General features: G+C 36.8%; 1 protein-coding gene across 3 annotated transcripts in view; it reads left to right on the top strand.

Moving 5' to 3' along the window:
* Positions 1–25,861, top strand: part of LOC113044585 (neuropilin-2-like) — a 70,523-nt gene that overhangs the window by 5,581 nt on the left and 39,081 nt on the right. For all 3 annotated transcript variants that reach the window (XM_026204685.1, XM_026204684.1, XM_026204686.1), the window contains exons 2-3: positions 3,445–3,622; positions 14,794–14,975. In XM_026204685.1, coding sequence (XP_026060470.1) covers positions 3,445–3,622; positions 14,794–14,975 — 360 coding nt within the window. The remainder of the gene's footprint in view (positions 1–3,444; positions 3,623–14,793; positions 14,976–25,861) is intronic.

Here is a 25,861-nt window from a genome sequence, read left to right as displayed (position 1 = left end):
TTTATCCTCAAGACCCTCTTCCCTGAAAACACACAATAGAGCGATAGACACAGCCAGAGAATACATGCAGACAGAATGAAAATGCTAGAATGATTGCTATCTTTCTGTCCTTTTGTGTTCCTGTAATATATTGGGTAATAATACCAAGATGAGGTGAGGAAGTCATGGGAGGAGGGCTGCAAGGGAACTTTCATGCACAAAACAAGAGGTGAAAATAGGGAAGAAGGAAATAAATTTTTTTAGGACTTTTGTTTTGCAATTTGACATTATTTTCATGATGAGTGTAAAAATACTCAATGTAATGCAAAAAATAAAAATATATATATTTTTTTTTAATGGTTTTCGCTGTGCTAGCTTAATTTAGACAGATGGACACATGCATAAAAAGATAGATAGATAGATAGATAGATAGATAGATAGATAGATAGATAGATAGATAGATAGATAGATAGATAGATAGATAGTGTATACATATATACAGTATTACATACTCATTGTGTGTCACTCACATTTTACTGGCTAGCTTTTCCTCTTCAGAGGATGTAGTTGGCAAGATTTGGTTGTTGACTGAAATGCCACCTCATTTTAAGTGTACCTTTTAAAAAGACATAATAGCAGTGGAAATGTTACCACTTCAAAGAAACCCCAACCATCTTTATACCTTTTATTCCGGCTCTTATGACTGGCACGGATGGGAGTCTTGGCTCCAGGCGATACTCAACTCCTCGTCTCAAGATTTTCCACCACACCGATGCATAGCGCTGAAGATCTTTAACGTGGTTTTAGGATGCCCTGCAGCTTGCTTTTGAAGGGCAATTTCACAAGTTTTCAGAAAATTCTGGAGTTGTGCATTCGGGTTTGAAACTCTTTGTGTCTCATTTTTGTTTTGATTCTCCCTGGCTGCATTGCTATTCCTGTATTGCTTAAATATAAGAGACTCCATCTGTTCTTATAGGGGTTATGATCGTATAAACTCATCCAATGTTAGAAATATGCCCGCTCGTATAGATTCTGCTATACATTAGGAGCATATGGGATAAGGGCAAAGTAGTCATGAAGTTTGTTCTGTCAGAAAGAGGAACGTTTTTCCTAACACTAGCTAGACAGCTGTGTTTATCTATGCATTTGCAGAAGCCAACATCAGACCCAGAACTGTCAGTCAAACCACCCTCTTCTTCTCTGAACCTGCACTATTCCCAGTTTCCCTTTCCGACATGTGCTGTGATGTATCCTGCTAAACATAAGCGTGTTAGCCAGTTCCACTCACCTTTTGTGGAGGTTTACATTTTTATCATACAGAAAATGTCATCTTCAGGCTTGCTTCTCATGAGGTTGATGACAGTAATCATGTGTACCCATGCTCTCAATGTCTGATTCATTCCTTTCATGTAGTACCTTTTTAACTCAGTAACCTTTAAAAATGAATATGCTTCTGTTTTATAAAATATGCACAGGTCAAGCTCAGACACTTCAGCTTTATTCAGTTTAATGCGATTATTTAGTTGCACAAAATGGGCAGGACTGAATTGAAGAGCTAAAGTTAGTCACTGCTAAATGAGGGAGTGATCGATAGATTACCTGAGGATGGCATAAAGCTTATTTTGATATATATCTTTGAATGTTGTTTAAAACAGGATGAAAGTTTAAGAGTTTAATGTTTAGTTGCTATTTCTTGCTACTTCCTAAGGGATTATGTCATTCCGGAAATGGTGTTTGTTAGTTAAGGGTTTTTACAAAAGACTGACAGGAAATAAAGTGCATCAAGGACATGGGGAAAAACCTATAAAATGATGACCAGTTCAAACAATATCTCCAACAAACATGCTGAATATTTAAGGGATAGTTCACTCAAAAATGAAAATTCACCCTAATGTCATTCCAAACACATAAGACATTAGTTCATCTTCGAAACACAAATTAAGATATTTTTCATGAAATCTGAGAGCTTTCTGGGCCTGCATTGACAGCAATGCAACTGACACATTCAAGGCCCAGAAAGGCAGTAAGGATATTGTTAAAATAGTTCATGTGATATTAGTGGTTTAACTGTAATTTTCTAAAGCAACAAGAATATGTTTTGTGCACAAAGAAAACAAAAATAAAGACTTGATTCAACAATTTCTTCTCTTCAAATGTATACTCGAAGCTTCATAAAATTACAATTAAACACACTCATTGCTGTCTATAGAGGGTCAGGAAGCTCTCCGATTTCATAAATACTATCTTAATTTGTCTTCTGAAGATGAAAAAAGGTTTTTGAATGACACGAGGGTGAGGAATTAATGACATAATTTAATTTCTTTCCCTTTAATACATTTAAGTTCATTATATTTCATTCTTAATGAACTGATTTTCAATAAATATAATTGTGATGATAGTTCTGATAAAAGAAAACAAAAGTATTTGATTTCCATTTATGCAATTTATGATTTAAATATTCTGTGAAGGTGACATGAAAATGTGCTGCATAGCAGGAACGACCCAACTGTTAATTCCTCAATTGTCGTTTGACTGGTATGCGGTTAAAAACCCCTCACTGCACGGTTGTCATGGTGAAAGACTAGAAAGTATTTCTGTCTCCTAATCTTAGCTCCATTTAGAATAATAATGACCAGAGTGATATCCTCTATGTGTGAAGGCGGCATGAAAAAGTGCTGTTGCGCATGTTAGCATGAACGCTAGCATGTGGAAGGAATGTTTGGTGAAGATAACAGAGAAACCACATTGGGTGAGGTGGTAGAAGAAAGGCTTTGTTATGCTGGATCCCATTGCTGCTCTGGGGGTGACCTTTAGCACCTCCAGAGAAGAGACCTTCGTGTCACTTCCTGTCTCAGAGTTAGCTGTGGTGGATTATTTTATCTTGTAGAGAGCATCGGAAATATTTTGAATGCTTCCAGACTTCTACATTAACATTGACATACGATAACTTAAAAGAACATAAGGTAATTGAAAATGTGGGCGTCATGTCACAGAATTGTCAAATTAAAAGCTTTATTATTCACTGTAGAAATACAGTATCCAGACAGCAATGCCATTAGGGAGAGGTTATTTTAGCTTTAAGTCAGCATTCCCAACCATTTTTCCCCAAGCAACTTCTATAATGAGGTGTATTTTCAAGAGGCCTCTGTGACATCATTCAACATGCACCAATTACTTGCAGACACTTGTATTATGAACACAATAGGGCTTATGTTTATTTAATGATGGTTTTTAGCTTCATATAGCATTGCTTTTGTCCCTTGTGTGTTTAGACAACTTGATAAGTATTCCTGGTAGCCATGAAGTGCTCGCTCAGGGATTTGGTTGCTCTTTAGATTTATGTATTTAATTCAACACCGCACTGCTTGACCAAATTAACATTAATTATGTGGCTAATATCTAACTTATCTAGCACTCTACCTCATCTCACTTTCTTTCTATTTGTCTATCTCCCTTTTGTTTTAGTTGAGGCATGCGGAGGCCAGCTGGATGCCAGTAATGCTGGTTATATCACATCTCCAGGATACCCTCTTGAATACCCACCTCATCAGAGCTGCCAGTGGGTAATCAGCGCACCCGAACCCTCTCAGCGCATCGTGCTAAACTTCAACCCCCACTTTGAGCTGGAACGACTGGATTGCAGGTGAGAAGACAGTCTGGAATAAAGAAAATTAGCTGGATAAAGGGGGAAATTAAGTACTAGTCCTATGGAACGATAAGCATGTGCGTGCAATTAATTTACCTCCATTGAAGCATTTACAAACCCTTCCTTGTGTTTGGAATTGTTGATAAGGCGAAAGTGGAAGATAAGGGAAAAGAGGGTGTGAAAGAGGAAGACGTCGAATACACATAATTTATCGGATGAGAGAGAAAGATGTGAGTCAGGGGGAAGGGGTAGAGAGGATGTGTGAGAAAGAGATAGTGGTATGGAAGACTTGGGAGAAAAAGCAACCCAGAGATGTGGAACTATGTGAAGAGAGGAATAACGTTGAGGGTGAAGTTAAGAGAGATATAATAGGGTTTAGAGCGAGCCTAAAGGGCTTACGCAGGGATGCAGTGCAGCTGTCACTGGGAAAGGGGGTCGTCTAGAAAGCTTTTTGTGGAACTCTTTCACCTCAGCTGTAAAATTAATTACGTTCATCCATAGGCTCCCACTTCTCAGAGTCTGACTTAAATTACAATGACCAGTAGATCGGTTCTACCAGTGTGACTGATTATTTTACCTTATAGAACAGGGATTGGCAACTCCAGTACTGGAGGGCCACTATCCTGAAAAGCTTAGCTCCATTTCTAATCAAACGTCAGTTCTCCAAGACCAAAGATGCCCCTGTCTCATACAGCAATGAGACTTGGGATATCCTAAAACAAGTGTGTCAAGACCTGCTCCTGGCGGGTCACTATCCTGCAAAGTTGAGATCCAGTTCTAATCAATCAAACTTGAACTAGTTAATCAAGACTAGAAACTTATAGAAAAGTGTGTTGGGGCAAGTTGGAGCTAAACTCTACAAGACCTTGGCCATTCAGGAGCAGGATAAGACATCCTTGGCCTAGAAGGTAATTGTTTAAGACACTTCTAACATTTATACAGATGGCAAAAGATGTTCTGTTCGTCAACAAATTATCAAAGGGAATAACAGGTTATGAATTTTTAATGGGGTGTAGACCTCTAAAGGAGAATTAACACTTTAATAGGAGCAGCGACTGATAGCAATAAAACAAAGTTGAGTAGAGTGTGCAATGTGGTGATCTATTCCCCAAAGTCATGAAAAACCTGTACAAGGTGTACAATGTTAAAGGGATAATTCACACAAAAATTTATATTTTGTGATCATTTTCTCACCAAATCTGTATGACTTTCTTTCTTCCGGGGGAATCAAAAGGAGAATACTCACCCACAGGTTTGAAAAAACATGAGAATTAAAATAATCATTACTGAGTTTTCCATTAAGACTCTCTCGACGAATGACAAATGTTCTTGTACTTTGGATGCATTAGTCAAAATTACTGTCTGGGTTTTTACTGTCTGAAATTACTATCTGTCATCCTCGGGGCTGTATTGTCCCTGCTGGTGTGAAATTGATGCTGTTTTTAAGCACTTTTTTTATGAGTGGTTTAAACCCGCTGTGGCTTCCCCATGGGCTGCCCATGTGCATGACAGAAACAGGGAAGGGTGTGTCTCAGCTACATCTGTTGGATTCCCCTAAAAAAAACCAGCTATGAATATATGGATATCATTTAAATTAGGCCATGTGTCAAGTCCTCATATGTTTATGTAAAAGAGCAAGATATTCGCTTCTTTCTGATTTGTGGTACATTTGGAGGTTTAATCCAAACAGTCTAGGAAGAGACATTGGGAGAAAGTGGTAGAGATAAAGAGAAGGGCAGACACCAAAAATACACACCTCAGTGGCTGATGTCTTTTGCTGATACAGCTCAGGTTAATGCCCCTCTCTCCCCAAATGAACATTCTGGATTTGCTGTGTACAAATGTTCCATCTCTTTTCCTGCTTGGGTGGCTTCATCAGGTTGGACAGCTCTGGCTGTATTTGTTGTTCAGATTAGGATTCCTAAATGAGATAGAGTGTACAGAGGTTTCAGAAAGATATTACCTTGAAAGACATTCCCAATTGGACTCCAAAAACAGGCTAAAATGTCAGGTCTCTCAGTTCAGGGGAAAATGTAAAGGTGGTTGCTTGAGAGTGTGTGAATGAATAGTTAGTTACATAAAACAGGGGTGTCCAGTCCTGTGCTTGGAGGGCTACTTTTCTGCAGAGTTTAGTTCCAACACACCTGCCTGGAAGTCTCCTTGATTAGTTAGCTTAGGTTTGTTTAATTAGGGTTGGCGCTAAGGTGCCTCTCCAGGAGTAGGAATGGACAGCCTTGCAGTACAACAGAATGACAGCGACAGAACATAAAACACATAATAAAAGAATAAAAAATACAAATAAGTAGATAGTGAATGACAATATACAAAGGACAATTGTAGGCAGGTATATTACAAAATGCAGTTATGTATGTACATATATATTATGTGCAAAATTTAAGTGTATACTTAGTATGTGTGTTAGATAAATAAAGTGTGTGTGTATATAAATATAAAGTGTAGTGTGTTCGCCGTTATTATCAGCTGTTCATAAGATGGATTGCCTGAGGGAAGAAACTGGTCCTGTGTCTGGTCGTTCTGGTGCTCAGTGCTCTGTAGCGTCGACCAGATGGCAACAGTTCAAAGAGGGAGTTTGCTGGGTTCCAAAGTGATTTTGACAGCCCTTTTTCTCACTCTGGATAAGTAAAGTTCTTGAATAGATGGGAGAGTTGAACCGATGATTCGCTCAGCAGTCCGGACTACCCTCTGTAGTCTTCTGAGGTCAGATTTAGAAGCTGAGCTGAACCAGACAGTTACTGAAGTGCAGAGGATGGATTCGATGATGGTGGAGTAGAACTGTTGATACGACACTCAACAGTACAGCTACTTGTCTACCTTTCAGCAATTTAATCACTGTCAGTGAGGTTGCCCCTTTATACCTTAGTAGTCTGGTGTAATGAAAATGATCAGGTGTGCTCAGGAATATGTTTGCAACTTGCAAGTGTCTGAAACAAAGCTCTTGAAACAGATTCAAAGATTCAGTGCCAAGAAAGTCCCAAACTTTGGTGCATAAAGTACATAATTCCTTGGAAGTCTCATTGTAATGGTCTGGTTTCCTGACAAACTGATATAAAGCTGTGCATCTTGCCATAGTGGATATTGAGTAAAACCAGCCCATCAGATTAGAGATTGCCATTTTGGGAAAGCTCTCTTTTTTGTTTGCTGTGTGCACCACAAAATATCCAAAACAATGGGCAATAATTGTACCTTTAGATGCACAGCTTTTCACTGGGGCAATACTTATCTATGCATAAAGGGTGCATATCAGTATCTTAGAGTAGTATAATATGAACCCTTGAGGTACTATTATGAACATTAGGGGTAAATGGGTACAATGATGTCCTTTTATGGGTTCTTTCCCAGTGACAAGCTGTTGTCCTTCTAAAGGTACAATTTCTCAATGTCCATCTGAGGCTGATATTCAACATCAGCAGGGAATTAATGTTGCTGTTTATATGCCGTCAGTTCAGTAGTGGGCTGAAATTGAGCTGTAAGGGCTTTTGTAGTTGTGGCTTGCAAGATTATGATACCAGAAAACACACACTGTCCATTTACCACACTCATACTTAACCCTCATTACTCTGTCTCAGTCTGAATAAGGGAAAGGAAAGTGGAAAGAAATGTGTGATGACAAATTGCAAGAGGTGTCAGATGCTTTACACTACTGTGCTTCATAAACTGGTATCTTTCTAATGGTCCACTTCAAGCATCCGTCTCCTCCATCTGTATTTTGCTATATATACAATGAGTCATCGTCAGCACATTTAAGCGAGGTATGATTGAAAGGCCTGGCTCCGACTTTTAGATGGCAAACACTTACACACACTAGCAAGCACATTTAAATTCACCTTGTGCTTATGAGTGCTGGCTCGTAGTCTCTGTTACTCAGAGGAACTGCCTTGGTTTCGCTTAGCTTGCACAATTTACTCTAGACAAGGTCAAAGCAGCTTCTTGTGCCCTAAACCATACTAACTAATGTGCATCTAAAAAGCATCTTGTGGCTCCCATGATGTAGTTAGGATATGGTAGGTGTGGTATCAGTGACATTATTCAAGAGGCACTTTCAGCAGGGAATTTTTATTCCAGGAGCAAACCCATATGGCTTTTACCTGGAGGGCTGTGAGTAGATAGATCTGAGATAGCTGCAATAAAAATGGCAAATGAAATATCTGGCCATATCTTTAATGTGGTACTCTTCTCCTTTGAGATGAAAGAAGAAGGGCGGAGAGGTGAGAAGTGATCTCTATCTTATGTACACACTATCTATCTATCTATCTATCTATCTATCTATCTATCTATCTATCTATCTGTCTGTCTGTCTGTCTGTCTGTCTGTCTGTCTGTCTGTCTGTCTGTCTGTCTGTCTGTCTGTCTGTCTGTCTGTCTGTCTGTCTGTCTGTCCATGTGAAAAATTGGTTTTATTTCATTCTTTCCTATTTTCACCTCTTATTTTGTGCTGAAAATGACCATCCACCCACCCGTCTGTCTTATATGAAGTAATTTTTTTTAGTCCATTCCTTCAGGTCTCCACCCAGTTTGCCTCATTGTCATTCTCCAAATAGATCCCCATTATTTTCTCACCCTAACACATTATGCAAACAGCAAGTTCCTTCTGAATGCTAAATACTGAGTTCATGTAATGCATGCAGAGGAGGAAGTAAATTGTTGTAGAAGGATCTAAATGTTGTACTGCAGTGGAAGAGCTTAAGTTGAAACCCGATCTGATTGAGAATCACCTCTCAGACATAAAATACTGACAGAGAGACAGTTGTTTGGGCTGAGGAGGAAATCTAGAAGAATTACTGGTAAGACTGAGATAGATGTGTGTGATGAAATCTGCATCACTCAAGGGAGTCTGCGCTCTACTCAAGTGATGAAAGTTCTCACGTTTACTATGCAGTGCTATCTGCAGATGTTGAGGTGCTAAGCTATTGAGCAGCATCAGCGTTTCTAAACTGCGAGCATGATATCACCCTATTTCCACTTTTCCTCAGGGAACGGGATCAATGTATGTCCTTTGCCCTTAACGTAGAATCAATGCACCCACCACGTTCAGAAGAGTGAGGTCATGGTCAAGAAGGTCACAGAGCAGTGGAGCAAAAGCCACAGGGGTCATGTGCACAAAATGAGCATCACATAAATATAAATACCACACTTACAATGAACAGTTGTAATGGTTATTCTTACATCAGTAATTGCTCAATGAACATTCTAAATTGTTTCCAGCTCCTATAGTTATTATTGGAAGTTGTTGTACGATTCCTACGCAAAGCTTTTGACTGCTTATCAGTTCAGTTCAAGCCACAGATTAGTTTTCGAAATGCAGCTGTATGTTCGTCAGGATTAATGGTAAGTACAGAAATTATTCCTTTGTCCACTAACTGGCCACAGTTAATCAATTTTATGGATATCAAAGGTATATATGTATACATTAAAGTTAGCAAAGACTTGTCTTAGTAGCTTGATGATTTCATAATTATTCAAATAGGTCAGCAATGTTTTTTTTTTTTAGGACACAGCAGTTTCATTGATGTTTTTAGGGCATTGGAAATATATCAGCAACCCCAGAGTGTATCAAGATATTGATAGCTCAAAAAAAAAAAAAAAAAAAATGCAATCAATCTGGAGCAGTATAAAGTGACACATTTGGGAATTCAAAGATTTAAAGAAGTCTCTCTTTACCCCGAGAAGCCAATTTCCCCCCCCAAAAAAGTTTTAATATCCTTAATGGAAAAAAAGGGCCTAATGCATTCTGATAAAGCCTAAGGCTTTCAATGGCAACATAATGGGAATTGGGAGACGTCACATTTTGATGGGAACTTACTGAGTCTCAGAAGAACAGAACATTTTATTTTCCTAAAGGTGTGAGTTTTGGGAAAAAATGTCACAAATGTTGCTTTAAAGCCAGTTTTAGTGTTGTTTATGAAAGCCTCAGGCTCTTGCGGTCTACCCCAGTCATCTGTAAATGTCAGTGCTGTATCGGACAGCCATGCTATTTGTTTCCCGACCGGATTGAAGATGGCAACCCTCCCTCCCCCTTGGGAACCCTCCCCAGCATCTATTTAATATTTCACAGGCACTTATAGCTTATTAGGCTGCCCCCCCGGGGGCCGAGCGTGCGGCTTTCCATACAGACTCCATGCAGACTCGCAGCATTATTTAATTTCAATTTTAGTGTCTTGGCCGGTTGATGAGCCATCCTGGAGCACGTCCTGCGGCTGCTGGCCTAAAAGCATGACAGAATTCAAATGAGCGGCCATTGTGTTATTCGGTATTGAAAAAGCCAATGTGATTGTGTGTCTGACAAAATTATATTCTGAAAAAGCCATTGAGCTGAGTTTAAGAAAGATAGAGCCTCAGACATAGGATGATAAAGATATGCTATGCTGACTATAATAGCTGTTTGGTTCCAACCAAGTTTTGTTGCAGGGAATCAGCAAAGAAGCTACACTTTGGTCAGATGTGAAATGGCTTGTTGAAATCAGTTTCAGTTCCTGTACTCAGGTGTTTCATAAGCCCCTTTCACACTGCCATTCCGCCAAATACAGGGGTAAAGTGTTCCGGCAATTGTTCCCGGGTCGCTAAATTTTGCACTTTCACACTGCCAGTGATGACCCGGGATATGTGCGTGCTTTCATACACAACCCGTAAAGATCCCGTGACGACACGTGACATCACGGCGTGATGTGTAATGTACGAGTCGAAAACATTAGGCACGTTATACTTTCACTGAAGCAAGCAAACGGTCTCTGCGTCAGCGCGGAAAGTGAGGAACTAACTGATCTCTGCTTCATTACAGTTTGCACATATTTTTTAGTCGCGAACGTTGATCTTCCTTCAAAACAGCCGGTAAAAGAGTCACGCGATAACGCAAGTCATCACTTCGACGCGGAATTAGATTTGGCTTTTGTTCACACAGCGCTCGTCCCGGGTTGAATCTGGCAATGTTACTAAAAATAAATAAAATACATTTTAATTATACACAAATTAATTATTTAAAAAAAGTCAATTTATAAAGAATTGTATCAGTAGCATCATTCAGTGATTACATAATATGGCAGTACCATAGTACAGTACTTTAAAATATATATCATGGTATCGATAATTACCCCTTGTATATCGCACCAGGCTACCATTAGTTATTTTTAAGGTGCTATAAGGTGCATAGAAGAACACATTATTATAGCAGTTTCCACAATGCCTGATATTACTATTTTCATGCATCCACTGTAATTTACAATATGTCCATATGGGCTCCTGAGCCAAATATAAGATTCAGCAGTGATTTGTAGCAAGCCAGAGGGTCTTAAGTGCTGAAGTGCTGTTTATTGTGCAGGTAGTCAGTTTCAGACGGTTCAGAGATTAATAGTGTCCAGGCTTATGTTATGCCCAATGTCACTACAGCACATCTCTTTTCATTAGAACCAAGAAACAAACATGCTGTATTACTGTATATGCACAAACAAACATGGTTAGTAGCATCCGTACCCCTGTGTATCTGTCTGTCAGCGCCTCTCTCCAGACAAACTGCTCTTTAGGGCAGCTAGTGACACCTCGGGGGACTGTGTAGGCCCGAATAAAATGCTTGAAAAACACCGTAGGTGTGAAAAGCAATTAGCAGTGAAGAGGCTGGAGGGGAGAGGAGACAGAAAGTGAGATCGGAGAGGAAGACAAGTCTGAACATGAGACAGGGACACGGGGCCTTTGCCCTCCTTATGTCAAGCCTCTCTTCCCCGCTCACACTTACAAACATACCGCTGTCTGGGGAGTTTTCATCACCGCCTGTAGCACCTGAATAACCACTGAATCGTGCATAATTAGCATGCATAATCGCAGCTCTATTGCACCGCGGTAAACAATTTGAGCTTAACGCCTATAAAATGATGTTATATTGCTGTGATAATGAGAAAAGGCTTCTTGCGTGCAGTCACAAGTGCTGTGAAATTGATACAAGTACTTTTTTTCAGGTAAATAAGTGATCCGGGCATTTCTGATGATCAATGGGCATCCTGGTTTGTTTCCACTTTCAAGCACATCACGAAATGCTCATATAGAGCCAAGTGGAGGCGTCTAGAGACAGTCAATATCCACATTTGACACACTCACTTGTCACTGCTAATCCAGGAGCCAAGAGCCCCTACAAAATCAATTACAACCTAATTACACTTGCACACAGTTTACAAGCCTTCATCCCAGCTTTTCTAGTGTTTGAGGTGAGATGGACACAGAAAGAAAGTGAATGAGTGTTTGTGTGTATGTGGTTTTACCTATAACTTTAAGAATAAAACTGTCCCTGAATATATTGAATACATTTTGAATACCATGATGATTTTGATTAAGCCACTAAGTTAGGCATTTCCCCCCCAAATAATGTCTATGATTGAAACTTCTGTAGAAGAAGTTCAATTCATTGATGCAAATCAGTTCAGTTCAGTTTCAATTAATTTAAAACCACTGAATGTAAATATTTCAGTACAAATACAGCATGTTGCTTCTAATGCTGGTGGATATAAATAGTCAATATAAATATAAATAGTGAAATATTCTTTCTTGTGTTAATTCACTAACAAAAAGTGTGGAAAAAATAAAAAATCATCCCCCTCAAATTTCAAAAACCTTTTTTATAATATTTATATGAATAATATCATCAAATGTCTGAAAATATTGAGATGGGATTTTCATAAAAATTCTCTTAGTCAGGGAGTTTTCTCTAAATGAAAAGTATTTGTTTAATGTAAAATTAAATACGGTAATTAATTTTCCTAATAATATAGAATTTTTTTTATAGTAATATTTGTATTAATAATAATTTTGAAAGCCTGAAAATGATTGATATCAGATATCAGCTTTTATTTTACTGTTTTGCCTAGGGCCTAGGGTTGTTCTCAAAGTTGAAATGATTCATTAGAAGTCTTATGCATTAGAAGGATTTCTGATGCTTTACATGGATATGAAAGTTTGTTTGTGAATGTCTGTATAGTCTAAATATACACCTCTGTACCTGAAGTCTCCAAGTGTGCGGTCGGTCAGGGGGGTCCAGAGCAACGCAGAGTCAGAGACACCTGCCTCTTTATGTCATTCTGAGGGGCCCGGGGCCGTGTCAGGTTTTCACATACACGCTCCCTGACTGACGTGGAGCCAGCAGTTATGCGACTCAACCAGTGATAATTTAGAGTCAGCTGGGAAGGAAAAGTTAAAAAAGGCAAAACATCATGTCTTCATTCAATTCTGGTTAGTAGGGAAAGTGCAGATAAATTCATTGACATCAATGTGTTCATGAGTTTCTGTACGATTCTTTGGAGACTGTAAAAGTTCTGATGTTTCATTATAGATTTTTCAGATCAGTGTTTTGGTTTTTGGCTACTTTAAAGAACAAGAACAGTGATGGATTTCTAAAGAATAAGAGAATCACAAGTAACATTTTGAAGTTTAATTCATTTAGAGAATCATTTCATTCAGGGGTTTCAATGAACTTAATTCACAGATTTTTTTATATGGTGACAGACAGCTGACAGAAACAACAATTTTTATTCTTTGATGCACTGAAGGGCATCTTTTGCCACTTAAATTGTCTGTCTTTTCATAGATTACACACTTTACACAACAATAAAAAAAATACAATTAATAATAAATAAATAAATAAATAAATAAATAAATACAATACAATACAATACAATACAATACAATACATACATACATTCATACATACATACATACATACATACATAAAATAAAATACGTTTATGGCCTATATATAAGTCCCAGTGCAATTTTATGTTTAATATAGTAAAATGCTATAAAACCACTGTATCCATTTTTGTTTGATTAGTGTCAAATTATGTGTTGGTTATTATTTTGAATAATATATTAACATAATAATTTAAATATTTGTTCCCAGTATTACTAATAATATTTATTAATAATGTTAATTATTATCATTGCCATTGCACATTTTTACTCCTAAACAAAGTCATTCCTTACAGTCCAGTTTAAAAAATGCTTTGTGAATCAGTTTAACTGAATCATTTAATAGAATTGCTTCAAAAGAATCATTTAATGAATCTAGCTGGCATTAGGCTATGAAACATCTTCTGAAATGATATTCATATTTATTTTTAAGAGTTTAACACTAAGTTAAAACTAAATTATGAACATTTTGACTTATTTGCCTCCTACATTGTAGTTATTAAGTTTTAAAGGCACATCTTTTCATTTTGTCAGTACAGAGAAGTCTGGTCGGCATGTTGTGCTCCAGGGCTGTTAGGTTGGAAATGATGGCGTATGTTTACAGGGATCTTGTTCTTGTTTAGGGGTTAAATAGGGCAAGCATTCCTGAGGTGTGAGAAGAAGTCTGACTCATGCCTCTCTATGGCCAGATTTATAATAAGGAAGCACTCATGCAGACAACCGGCTGGATTTTTGAGAGTCTTTTGCCTCATTTAGACATTGTGTGTGAAGTGTTTTGGCAAAAGAGGGCAACCCACATTAAGGGATTATTTTTGCCGGACAGGTGGTCATTGTCTAAGCTCCTTCAGTCTGTCTCTGAAGTGACATGAAAAAATGTGTGTATGTTGTGATAAGGCAGCAGTCCACTGAGGGTCAAAGGTCACCCCAGCTCAAATTAAAGCAACTCCTAGCAATTCCTTCACAGTTACTCATTGCTGCAGAAGATAATGCATTGCACTTCCTTGCATTCTTAATGTTTGTCCTTCCCAGAGGATATTTTTTATTGCTCAAAGGTTCCTCTTTTATTGCTTGGGAGACTTAATGGAGACCTTAGTTATGTTTAAATATTGGCTTTATCTGGTGTAAATAATTTAGGAGAAGTATCTATGTATCTTTACATATTTAATTTAATTTAATTTTTTTTTAAATTTTATTATTTTTTTAAATAATAAAGCTTATTTTATTAGTTTAACTAATGAAATAATGTCTTTTTAACTATCTGAAAAAATATATATTTTTAAGTATTTTATTTTAGTTTATGTTTATTTTATTTCAGGTAAAGTTTTTTTTTTAATGGTCTCATATGTATTTTTTTTTAAATGTAGATTTTAGTTTTATGTATAATAATCCTGTTGCAGACTTTGGCTTTTTTGGCCAAAGAAGTATGCCCAAAAAAAAAAGAATCCAAAAATAGCTTTTATGCATGTACTGTTTTTTTGCTTCTAGGTATGACTTCATAGAGATCCGAGATGGGAATTCTGAGTCCGCGGACCTGCTGGGAAGGCACTGCAGTAACATTGCTCCTCCTGCCATAATTTCCTCGGGTCCCGTCATCCACATCAAGTTTGTGTCTGATTACGCGCACCAGGGTGCCGGCTTCTCCCTGCGATACGAGATCTACAAGACTGGTGAGTGAGCTCAATCCTGCTGCTGCCAAGTGGTTAAGGAAACAGATCATTTTTTTCCAAGGAAAATTTTAGTTCCTGACAATGAAAAGCTCAAGCATTCCAATCCTGTCCTCAAGTCCTTTCACATGTGCTCAGGCGTTCTCATACCACGTCAAGATGGGATACTATTATACGTCTAGATTGCGTCTATTATAATTACCGCGTCAACAATGCACCTTTACTTGACAGAAAAAACATTTTAATTTTAATTGCACTACTCAGCAACATAAGGCACTTTTCCCATTCCACATTTAGCAATTACTAATTTGATATATATATATATTGCAGCCTTATGTTAAACTATTTTAAATTACTTTTTCCCCATCATCAATCTACACTCCATACATCATAATGACAAAGCAAAAACAGAACTGTCACATCTTTGTACATTTATTAAAAATAAAAAACTGAAATCAGTACATTGCATAAGTATTCATACCCTTAACTCATTACTTAGCTGAAGCATCATAACAGCCTCAAGTCTATTTGAGGTAGGATGTGACATGCTTCACATCAGCATTGGCCAATTATTTGCCATTCTTCGCCTCTCCTCGTCACCTCTTCAAGCTCTGTCAGGTTGGATGGGGGCAGATGCACATTTTCAGGTTCATCCAGAAATATTTGACTGGGTTCAAGCTCAGGCTGTGGCTGTGGCTTGGCCACTCAAGGACATCCACAGAGTTGTCTATAAGCCACTCTTGATGTGTGTTTAGGGTCATGGTCCTGTTGGAAGGAAACCTTTTGCTGAGTTTTTCATTAAGGCTCTTGATATTTTGATACATTGAGCTTTTCTTCTACACTGACAAGTCCCTCAGTCCCTGCTGCTGTAAAACAGCCCGACAGCATGAGGCTGCTTCCAGCACATGAGGTCTTCACTGAGGAGAAGATTGAGTCTGGCCACACTGACATATAGCCCAGATCAGTGGAGTGTTGCAGTGATGTTTGTCCTTCTGTAGGGTTTTCCCATCTGCATATATTATCATGGAGCTCAGCTACAGTGACCATCAGCTCCTTGCTCACCAGTCTAGACAAGGCCCTTCTCCATCGGTTGCTCAGTTTGGCCAGGAGGCCAGCTCCAGGAAGAGTCCTGGTTGTTTCAGACATCTTCCATTATAGAATATGAAGGTTACATGATTCTGTAAACCTTCAATGAAGCAGATTTTTTTTTTCTGAAGTCTTCCCTAAATGTGTGGTTTGACACAAACGTGTTTCTGAGCACTACAGTCAGTAATTTTGACCTCAGAGCTTGGTTTTTGCTCTGATATGCATTTTCAGCTGTTAGACCTTTTATTAAGATGTGTGCCTTTCCAAATCATTCAACTGAATTGAATTTGCCATAGGTTAACTTCACTTGAAGTGTAGTGACATCTGCAAGCAATGTGAATGCTCCTGAGCTAAATTCCAGCTGTCCCAGATAAGGGTTTGAATACTTATGCAATGGAATTATGGTGTATGTAGTGTAGAATGATGTTGGGGGAAAAGTAATTTTAAGCAATTTAACAGAAGGCAATGACATAAAATGTGGAAAAAATTAAGGGGTATGAATATTTTAGCTAGGCACTATATATATATATATATATATATATATATATATATATATATATATATATATATATATATATATATATATATAATTCTTTTTATACAAATATATAATTTATTTTATTTTATTATTTTTTATTTATTATTTTAGAACTTCTGAAGTTTGGCAATAACTTTACAGCTCATTTGAGAACATTCTATGGTGACATGCTGCTTTTTGACGGTTTCGGTGTCAGTTGTGTTTGGTCTCGATGTCTTATGAGGGTCCTGCTGACAAAATTTCTGCAAATGTTAGGATTCTGCATTTAAAAAAACAAATGAATCCTGTTTATCCTTTCAACAAGGCAATATTTCTAAGGAAACGCCTGGCACGATTTTTATTTTTTTTGTCTCTCCAGATGTGGAGACAAGCAACACATTTTCTTTCGTTACTCAGTGGTCGGGGTGTTTATGTGTGAGCTCTCACTCGGCCTCAACCTTTGATTGATGGTTGATTGGACCAGGCTGGTTTTTGAGGGTCACGAGTGGCTCAGGTTGATTTTGGAGGCGCTCTTGTTACGCTGTAAATCTCATTAGCAGAACGAACTCCTGCGACCTTTAACTCGTGGTTCCAGAAGGTCGCTGCTCCTCCGTCCTGCTGCAAGGCCAGCAGACATGCTGATTCTTAAATGTTCCCTCAAAGTTTCCGAAACACTCCCAGACCAATTAAACATCAAGGGAGAGAAGAAAAGAAAATAAACACCTCTGAGTTTAGAGGAAAGGCGAGGAAGGGGCGACGCTGAACTCTTTTTATCCCTCCGCCAGCATGCCAGGAATGCCCTCTTAATTGGACTCTGATCTCTCGTCCTTGGGGAATTAGAGTTAGGAGTGCATTGGCAACTTGTGCATGGACTTTGGAGACATTTGGAGCCATCTGTTGGGATTTTACTGTACTAGCTAAGTAAATACTTGCAAAGCATCAGAAAACTATTTTGATATGTTTGAAAATGCTAGGTCCATTTGTCCATGCTAAAGTTGTGCTGTGTGGTTGATAGATAGTTGCTGATGTGTTTTGGGTAGTTGCTAGCATGACCGTAGCCAAAGTTTAAAAAAGAGTGAGGTCTGGGGTGGGGTTAGGAATTGTGCACTTTAACAGAGACATGTAGATGTTTGTAATTGTGAAAGATGTTTTCTCTGTTTTGGATGAGGGATGATGATTGTTAAATCATACCATATTTAGTGCATCAACATCTGTTAATAGGCTACTTTACTATAGGTTGGGGTGGATCATTTCATCAGTTGTTTATTATTCATGCGACAACACATATTACTGTGATAGTTTTCATTAATATTCAATGCTAAAATATAGAAGATAACTTTGTCTAGTGCTCTTGTTTTTAGCACAATGAAATTTTAACTAAGCTTACTGTGCTGAATGAATTAGCATAGACTTATTCATATTTAATTCATTCTGTAACCTACTTGTTCTAGATCTGTGTACTAATATTAAAAGCTTCAGTTTTTGGTAGCGTTCATACCATTTCTGACAGATAATACTATGATTAGTGTTTGCTTTAACGAATGTGGTATCCTGTCGGTGTTTTTTTTTTTTTATTACAGTCAGTTTAAGTACTGGTGATGGAGTGTTGCCAGATGTTGCTTTGAAAGCAAAAAAAAACAAAAACAGTAATAAGTTCAAATTTTTTGTAAAAAAGCTAAGATAAATATATTGCTAAACCTAAATTGCAACCTCCCACTTTATTAACTTTCTGAAGGGTCCAGTTAAGCAGAAAATACTATTTCAAAGAGGCTTATTATAGCTGGATCTGGGAGAGAGTTTCTTCCCATCTCGCAGTGATAATTTTCATACCATGGATGCCAAACATTATTGCAAACTTTCTAAACTGAATTAAACATGCAGACACTCATATGATTAGTTATGAACAGTACATTAGTCATTCAGAAAGCAAATGGCATGTTTAAACATTAAATATAATCTTATAATAATTTTGAAACAAATATATTATTATTGCTATTGATAATAATAATAATAGTAGTAGTAGTAGTAGTAGTAATAATAATAATAATAATAATAATAATAATAATAATAATATTTAATATAAAATGTTAAAAATAAGCAAACTAAAATACAAAAAAAGTATCTGTTTTTACAAATAAATAAATAAAAAATACATTTTAATTGAGGTATTATTATTATAACTGCATAATTACATTTAATTTAATATATATTGAATTTTAAAATAAATATAATATTAAATTTTAATTCAATTTATTGGATGGTTTATAGGTATATTTTACAGACTTGAGTCAAAAGAGGCCATCCTTAATTCTCTCTGATATTGTGGTCTGTAGATATGGCTCAGGTCCCTCCCTTATACAAGTCTATGGGATTAGACATAGCTAAGTATAATCAGTGGTAATAGTGATATTTGTCTTGGCTAACACCATTAACTAGCACTACAGCATTCCTTCAAGAACATTGCACTAGCCTCATACTCGTGGGAGTGCAGCGATTAATGTTGTTTTGCAACAGCGATGATTAGCTTGGTAACATAAGCGCCGTGGCTTCATCGTGGCTGATGGGAAAAACAGCAAAGTTATTCCATCTCTAGGCCTTCACCTCACCTCAGTAATTGCTGAAATCATCACCATTGCCCCCAGGTACTGTTACCACAGATACAGTTGCTAACTCTAGTAGTATGACTCACGTGATAAGCCCACAATCTCATTTTACACTAACCAGAGACAGCCCAAGAACATCTTTTAATAAAGGCATGATATGCTTTTTCTCTTTTGGGATGTTAATATAGCCATGTGTGGGTGCAGCAGAGATGGAGTGGAGAGCAGAGATATCTGACTTTTAAATGCTTTTCTGATCACTTGTCGTTGGGGATGTGCCATTTTTGTGCTTAATGCTGCCTTCTAGTCATGTTGGAATAATCAATATATTTAATAAATGTATAATGTAATTGAATAATGAATTTTTTTTGCATTTTGTTTATTATATAGACTTATATGCAGACTTTATATAAATAAAATATAAATACACATTTTTTTAATTAAATATTATAATTTTTTATTAATTAAATAGTAAATAAAATATTGAATTAAAATATATATATATATATATATATATATATATATATATATATATATATATATATATATATATATATATATATATATATATATATATATATATATATATATATATATTTATTATATGTATATTTATACTTCAGTGTACATTTTATATTATTATATAAGTATTATGGCATTTAATATGATCATAACTTTTGATCAGTACCGATGACCACCTAGTTTTATTTATTTATTGCACAATTTTATGCATTTTTTTTGTACTTTCACACAATTCTCGGCTAGAGCTCAAGAATGATAAAATACACATATAAAGCATTTAATACACACCTAATGCACATTCTTTGATATCTTATTGGTCTAGTGCTAAAAAGCTTCCTGTTTTTGTCAAAGGAGTAAAATATGAAATCAATTGTCAATGTTCTTTTCGACCATAATCACTTGAGCGCACATAATGTCATAATTATAATTTTCAAATTCATTAGGAACATCCCAGGAGGAGATGAAGACAGCATTAGTCTTTGTGCGTGCGATCCTCAGGTTTTTCAGACGCTTCTCTCCAAAGACAAATGACTGAATGATGTCTTTTCCTATGCCACAGAATAATGGTTGTTTATTTTTTTTAAATTCCAGGTTTTGAGGCAAAGTAGTTCAGAAAGTCTGTCTCTACAGGATTTGAAAGTTATAAAGACTAACAAAAATGAGGGTGGGGGGGAAAGCCGCTCATCTTTAAGGGATCTGTTGTTTACACCAACTGCTCCAATCACTAGAATTGTGGGAAAGTGTTAGCGTGGGTGAGTCTTTATGCGTTTATATCTGTTTATATGGAGAGGCGTCACAGAGATAATGATCTCTGGTGAACACTTTCCTCCGATGCATGTTCTGTTATCTAACACTGGGAGAGAGAACAAGCCCTCATTCATGTTGATGCAGAAATCCCACACTGGTCTCTGGCTGACCCTTGGGTGGCATGCTATCGCACTGTTAGACAATCTCTTAGAGCCATTATGACTTACTAACGCTCCTAGATGTAGTTTTTTGGACTTTTACAGCTTTTTTGGCTTAGAGCAACAACATGTTCGAAACCTTCAAAGTTGAACAGTGCTGACAAGACACCTTCAAAAAGTTTACAATTTGCAGCTCCAAGTGGATTAGTTCATGCTTTACTTGGTCTTGAACAGAATCTCCACAGACACCTGCAGAATCTGCATTCTTAAAATTTCAGCACATTGCATGTTCGTTCTATATATATATATATATATATATATATATATATATATATATATATATATATATATATATATATATATTGTATTATTTGCTAATGCTCTGGGTTACACACTTCAATATATACATTTTTTATTAATTTTTTTGCAGAATAGGAATGAGTAAAATGAGTTTTGAGGGTGTTGAAAGAACTGGAAATCAGGTGGGAATATAATAAAGTGGGAATAAGCCTCTGTGATGTTCCAGACACATCGATACGAATGGATTTCCTGCTTTGTTTGATAATAGAAACCAAAATATGACTTTTTATCTTCTGAGGAACACAGAGGATATTTTGAAAAGTATTTAAATATTCCAAATGTCCTTTTAATGAGAGTCAGCGTGGTCTAAAATTACACTGAACCACATAGACTTTTACGGTATAGACAATAATACAATGTTGTAACTTATAAGTAAAACTAAAAACAAAGAATACATATATAAAAAATAGTTATTTAAAAAAGCTGAAATAAAATAAAATATATTCAATGATAAACCTAAACTTTAAAAACTTACACAATAATGCTGAATCTTATCAATTTTAATTGGACAGACAAATAAATAAATAAATAAATAAAGAGAGAAAGAAAGAAAGAAAGAGAGTAAATAAAGCCAAAAAAAGAATATATATTTTTATTAAAAAAACTGTATATGAAATAAAATGCTAATTAAATATTTAATTTGAATGTATACTAAAATTTGATCAATAAATAAATGTACTAAAATAAATAAGGTTAAAGCACTAAAATTACAAACTACAATGGAAATGAATTAAAATTAATACAAAATTAATACAAAAATTTGTGAAAATTCTGGTGAAGAAATAAAGTCATTCATATTTCAAACAACTTGAGAGAGTTTAAGATAACAGTTTTCATTTTTAAGTGAACTATCCCTTTAAGCTCATGCATTCATCTCAAGTATGAGTCTTGCTTCAAAGTTGTTTTAACCTCTGACCTTTTATCTCCCATGGTTGTGTATGACCTCACGAGTCTGTCAAGACCCATTGCTTCCCTTAACCCCGTTCATCTTCTCCCCAGCCCTTATGCCGCCCCGTTTCTCTGCCCCAGTTTAGTCACGCCAGACTGTTACCCCCAGTGGCATGTGCAACACAACAACCCCTCCTGCCCCGGTCACATGACTGTTACACTGTTGCCACGGTTACTGCGGAAGACTTCCCGCCGAGCAGCCTTCAGGCCCACTGCTGCTGACGCCTTCTGAGTGCACACTTGAAGGAAAGCGCTAGCAGAAGCGATTAGATCCATAGGTCTCTGTCGGTCTGGGTTACATCAGTGCCGCCCCCCACCTGTGGTGGAGCAGCGGTCTGGAGGCTATCCTGCTCGGCCAGTGGAATTTACTGCCACTTTAACAGTTGCTTTAAATCAGGTGCCGTCTGTCTCGCTGTCTCGATTTCTCTTCTTCTATAAAACGGCCCATTTAAAGCCTTCAGCTCTAACTACCTCTTCTTAAAGCAACCAAACCCATAGGAGAAAAATAGCTTTCCTCTAGATAGCATTGAAGTCAAATGGATGGAAGAGCAAAAGGACAGATGTCGTTTTAGATTTTCCTCCAAAGCAAAATGATTTCAGTCAAAATTGAGCAACAAATTTACTTAGCTGTCGACCCAGGAGAAAACAAACAGATCAATAACTTGACCTTGGATGACTTTGTATCTCACAATTTCAACTTTTAATCGAATTATGAATTCTTATGTGACAATTTGGACTTTTATTTACATTTTTATTAACTAATTTGTGTTTATTACCTTTTTTATATATAATTTTTGTAAAAACATGTTATAATTCCACTTCAAGCATGTAATTCTTCACAATGCATACGGACTATCTAGTGTATACACTACAATTCAAAAGTGTGTGGTCAGCAATATAGAATATATATATATATATATATATATATATATATATACACATATGTATGGATTATACTTCTGTTTAGTAATGATGCATTAAATTGATCAAAACTGACAGTAAAGTTTCCTAATGGTACAAAAAATTCTGGAAAAAAGTACTGACACAAAACTTCTGAATAGTACTTTATTATAATAATTATATATTTGTTCATTAAATGGTATATAGTGTCAAATGCCTATACTGAACTGGTGGCAGCTGTAAAACTCAAGTGCTGTTCTCAATTCTTCTTCCGTCTCTTACGCAGATCCCAAAAGCAGATTTGAAATTTAAACTAGCTTAATAAGAGTCCCTGTGCAGTGCTTTTTTAATTGTAAGCACAGATAATCTATTAAAAAAGCCATTTAATCTTACAAAACTCCACAGCAGACCATAATAAACCATAATCAATCATCCAGGAAGATGTTCCATTTGTTATTTGTTAAAAAATCACTGCCATTTACTCTGCATAGAGGAATGGCAATTTTCCATTTATACGTTCAATTTAACGGTTAGATGCATGTTAGTTTTACTGTGAATTGAAGTCCTGGGATGAATGAAAGACATAAAGCAGCGCCATCAGAGTTTCACTGACATCAAGGTGATCTCGAGTGACTGGTGAAAGCGTGTGAATAATGCGGTGAGTGAACACAGACTTTGTCATCCCGCGAGAGGTCAGTGGAACGAGCGACAGAAGGGGGAAATCCCCTCGCACGTTTGAGCACGAGGCTCACGCCACTCCAGATTCTGCCCAGCAACTAACCCTTTCACTGCCACGCCTCCTCCATTACTGTACGGTCAACTGCAGTGACAGGCAGACACTGTACCACAGCGGGAGGCATGTCCCGGGGAGGAGGAGAAGGAAAAGGCTTTTTTTGGTGTGTTCAGAAGCATGAACTAATAAGCAGTAAGAGTGGCCGCTCATGCATGCATGCTCCCTGTGACTTTACACACACACACAATGCACTCATGCAGTGTAGTATGCATGGCAGGCTTGTGTGTGCGGGGCAGCCGGCCAAGTGGAGGAACAGAAGCAGACTTTGACAGGATGACCCACTGCTAGAGGAGACTAAGGACCACTATATAAAGAACTTATTTAGAACAAACACCATGGTATCTTCTGTCTCTTCTGCCATGTAACGAAAAATAAATAATTACTGTGAAGTTCAAAATATTGATTTAAAACTATAATAGCAAAGATAGCTAAATCTAGGCCAACCAAAATATACCAAAGTATTCTAGAGTCAAATGTGAGGCCATCCATCTGAGAGCTAAAGCTTGGCCAAGATTGGGTTATGAAACAGGACAATGATCCCAAGCATACCAGCAAATCAGATCGGCTGAAAAAGAAAAGAATCAAGGTGTTGCAGAAGCCAAGTTAAAGTCCAGATCACATCCTGACTGAACTGCTGTGGCAAGAGCTGTGCATAAACAAATGCCTACAAACCTCAATAAACTGAGCAACGTAGTAAAGAAGAGTTGGCCAAAAATCCTTCAGAATAATGTGAGACACTGATAAAGTCATGTTATTGCTGTTTATCACTAATACATCTTATGAATACATCATTGATTTTGCATTGTACAAACATATATGAAAATATGAAATCATAATCATAGGTAAAAGTACATTTAATTCAAAACAAATTTAGACAGATCAGTCAGAAAACTTATTTTAAACTTATATATTAGGCTACTTATATATGGCTCATATATTACAAAAATGATTAAGATTAGCCATTAAATACAGGTTGTTTTTAACAGTGGTGGTTGTGAAGGAAATATGAGGCAGATGATTTGGGTCAAATCCTCAGTAAATATATTACATATTTTATAAATGTTTAGTAATTTAGGAAAATGCATTTGGCTCATCTTACCCCCTTCTCTACTATGTTGTTCTTTTTATAATTTGCATTGAATTTTCTGCAAATGATTCAGAATTCTCTTGTTATAGGTGTTGTCTTTGTGTAATATGGCGTTGTGGTGTAACCGTCCTCCACACGAGCCGGAGCAGTGATATTTACATCACTGTGTGTGGGAGAGCGAAGGTAGCGTTTGAAAAGCAGGAAGGCTTGTGTGCATTTGTATGTGTGCTAGGCTGCACCTCATCTCATTTGTGCCTTCTTTCCTCCTGCTTGTGTGGCTTCCTGGGGTTTTTGTCTGTGTTCAAGTGAGCATGTGTATCCAACACATACATTTACCGCGGTACCAACTGTCACTCACATGTGTGTTGAGTGTCACAAACACACTAGAACCTGCTGTTCATTTGGCCTGGAGTTGCACAGGGCCGATGCTCCTCATTAGGCACGTCGAGACACTGACCTCTTGACAGCCTCCACAAGTACCTATAAGGCCTGTCTCTTCTTTTTATAGAATTCTGGGTAATTTGCTGCCCTCCTCACAGGCTGTTTACCACAAGGAACACTGCAGTGGAGGAAATAGCATCAGTTAGATGGCGTCACTGGTGCGGGAAACAAACAGGAGAGACCATGAGTAATTTGCACATGATTTTACTGAGAAGAATCTGATTGTAGTTGCTGTGATAGGCACTGGAGCCCGTCTCAGAGCTTCTTAAAGGAACAGTTCACTAATAGATGACAATTCTGTCATCATTTACTCACAAAATGATGTCATCCTCATGTAATTCCAAACCTGTAGGACGTTGTCCTCTCTCAACACCACAAAGGGACATGTTAGGCTGGAGGATCATGCTATTCTTTTCCATATAATGATGACAGGCCACTGAGCTTCGAAATACCCAACACATAATTACATTTACATTTATAATTTTTAAAATAATTTTACATTTATTTATTGGATAATTATTACATATACATACATATGTGTGTGTGTGTGTGTATATATGTATGTATATATACACAGAATATATATATACACATAATATATATTTATTTATAACATATATATATATATATATATATATATATATATATATATATATATATATATATATATATATTGAGCGTGTATATATTTATATAATATTTATTATTACAATACAGATATAATTATACT

Source organism: Carassius auratus, chromosome 26 (assembly GCF_003368295.1).
Source record: "Carassius auratus strain Wakin chromosome 26, ASM336829v1, whole genome shotgun sequence".
Lineage (NCBI taxonomy): Eukaryota > Metazoa > Chordata > Actinopteri > Cypriniformes > Cyprinidae > Carassius > Carassius auratus.
Note: the sequence above shows the minus strand (reverse complement) of the source record. Positions and strands in the feature narration are given on the sequence as shown.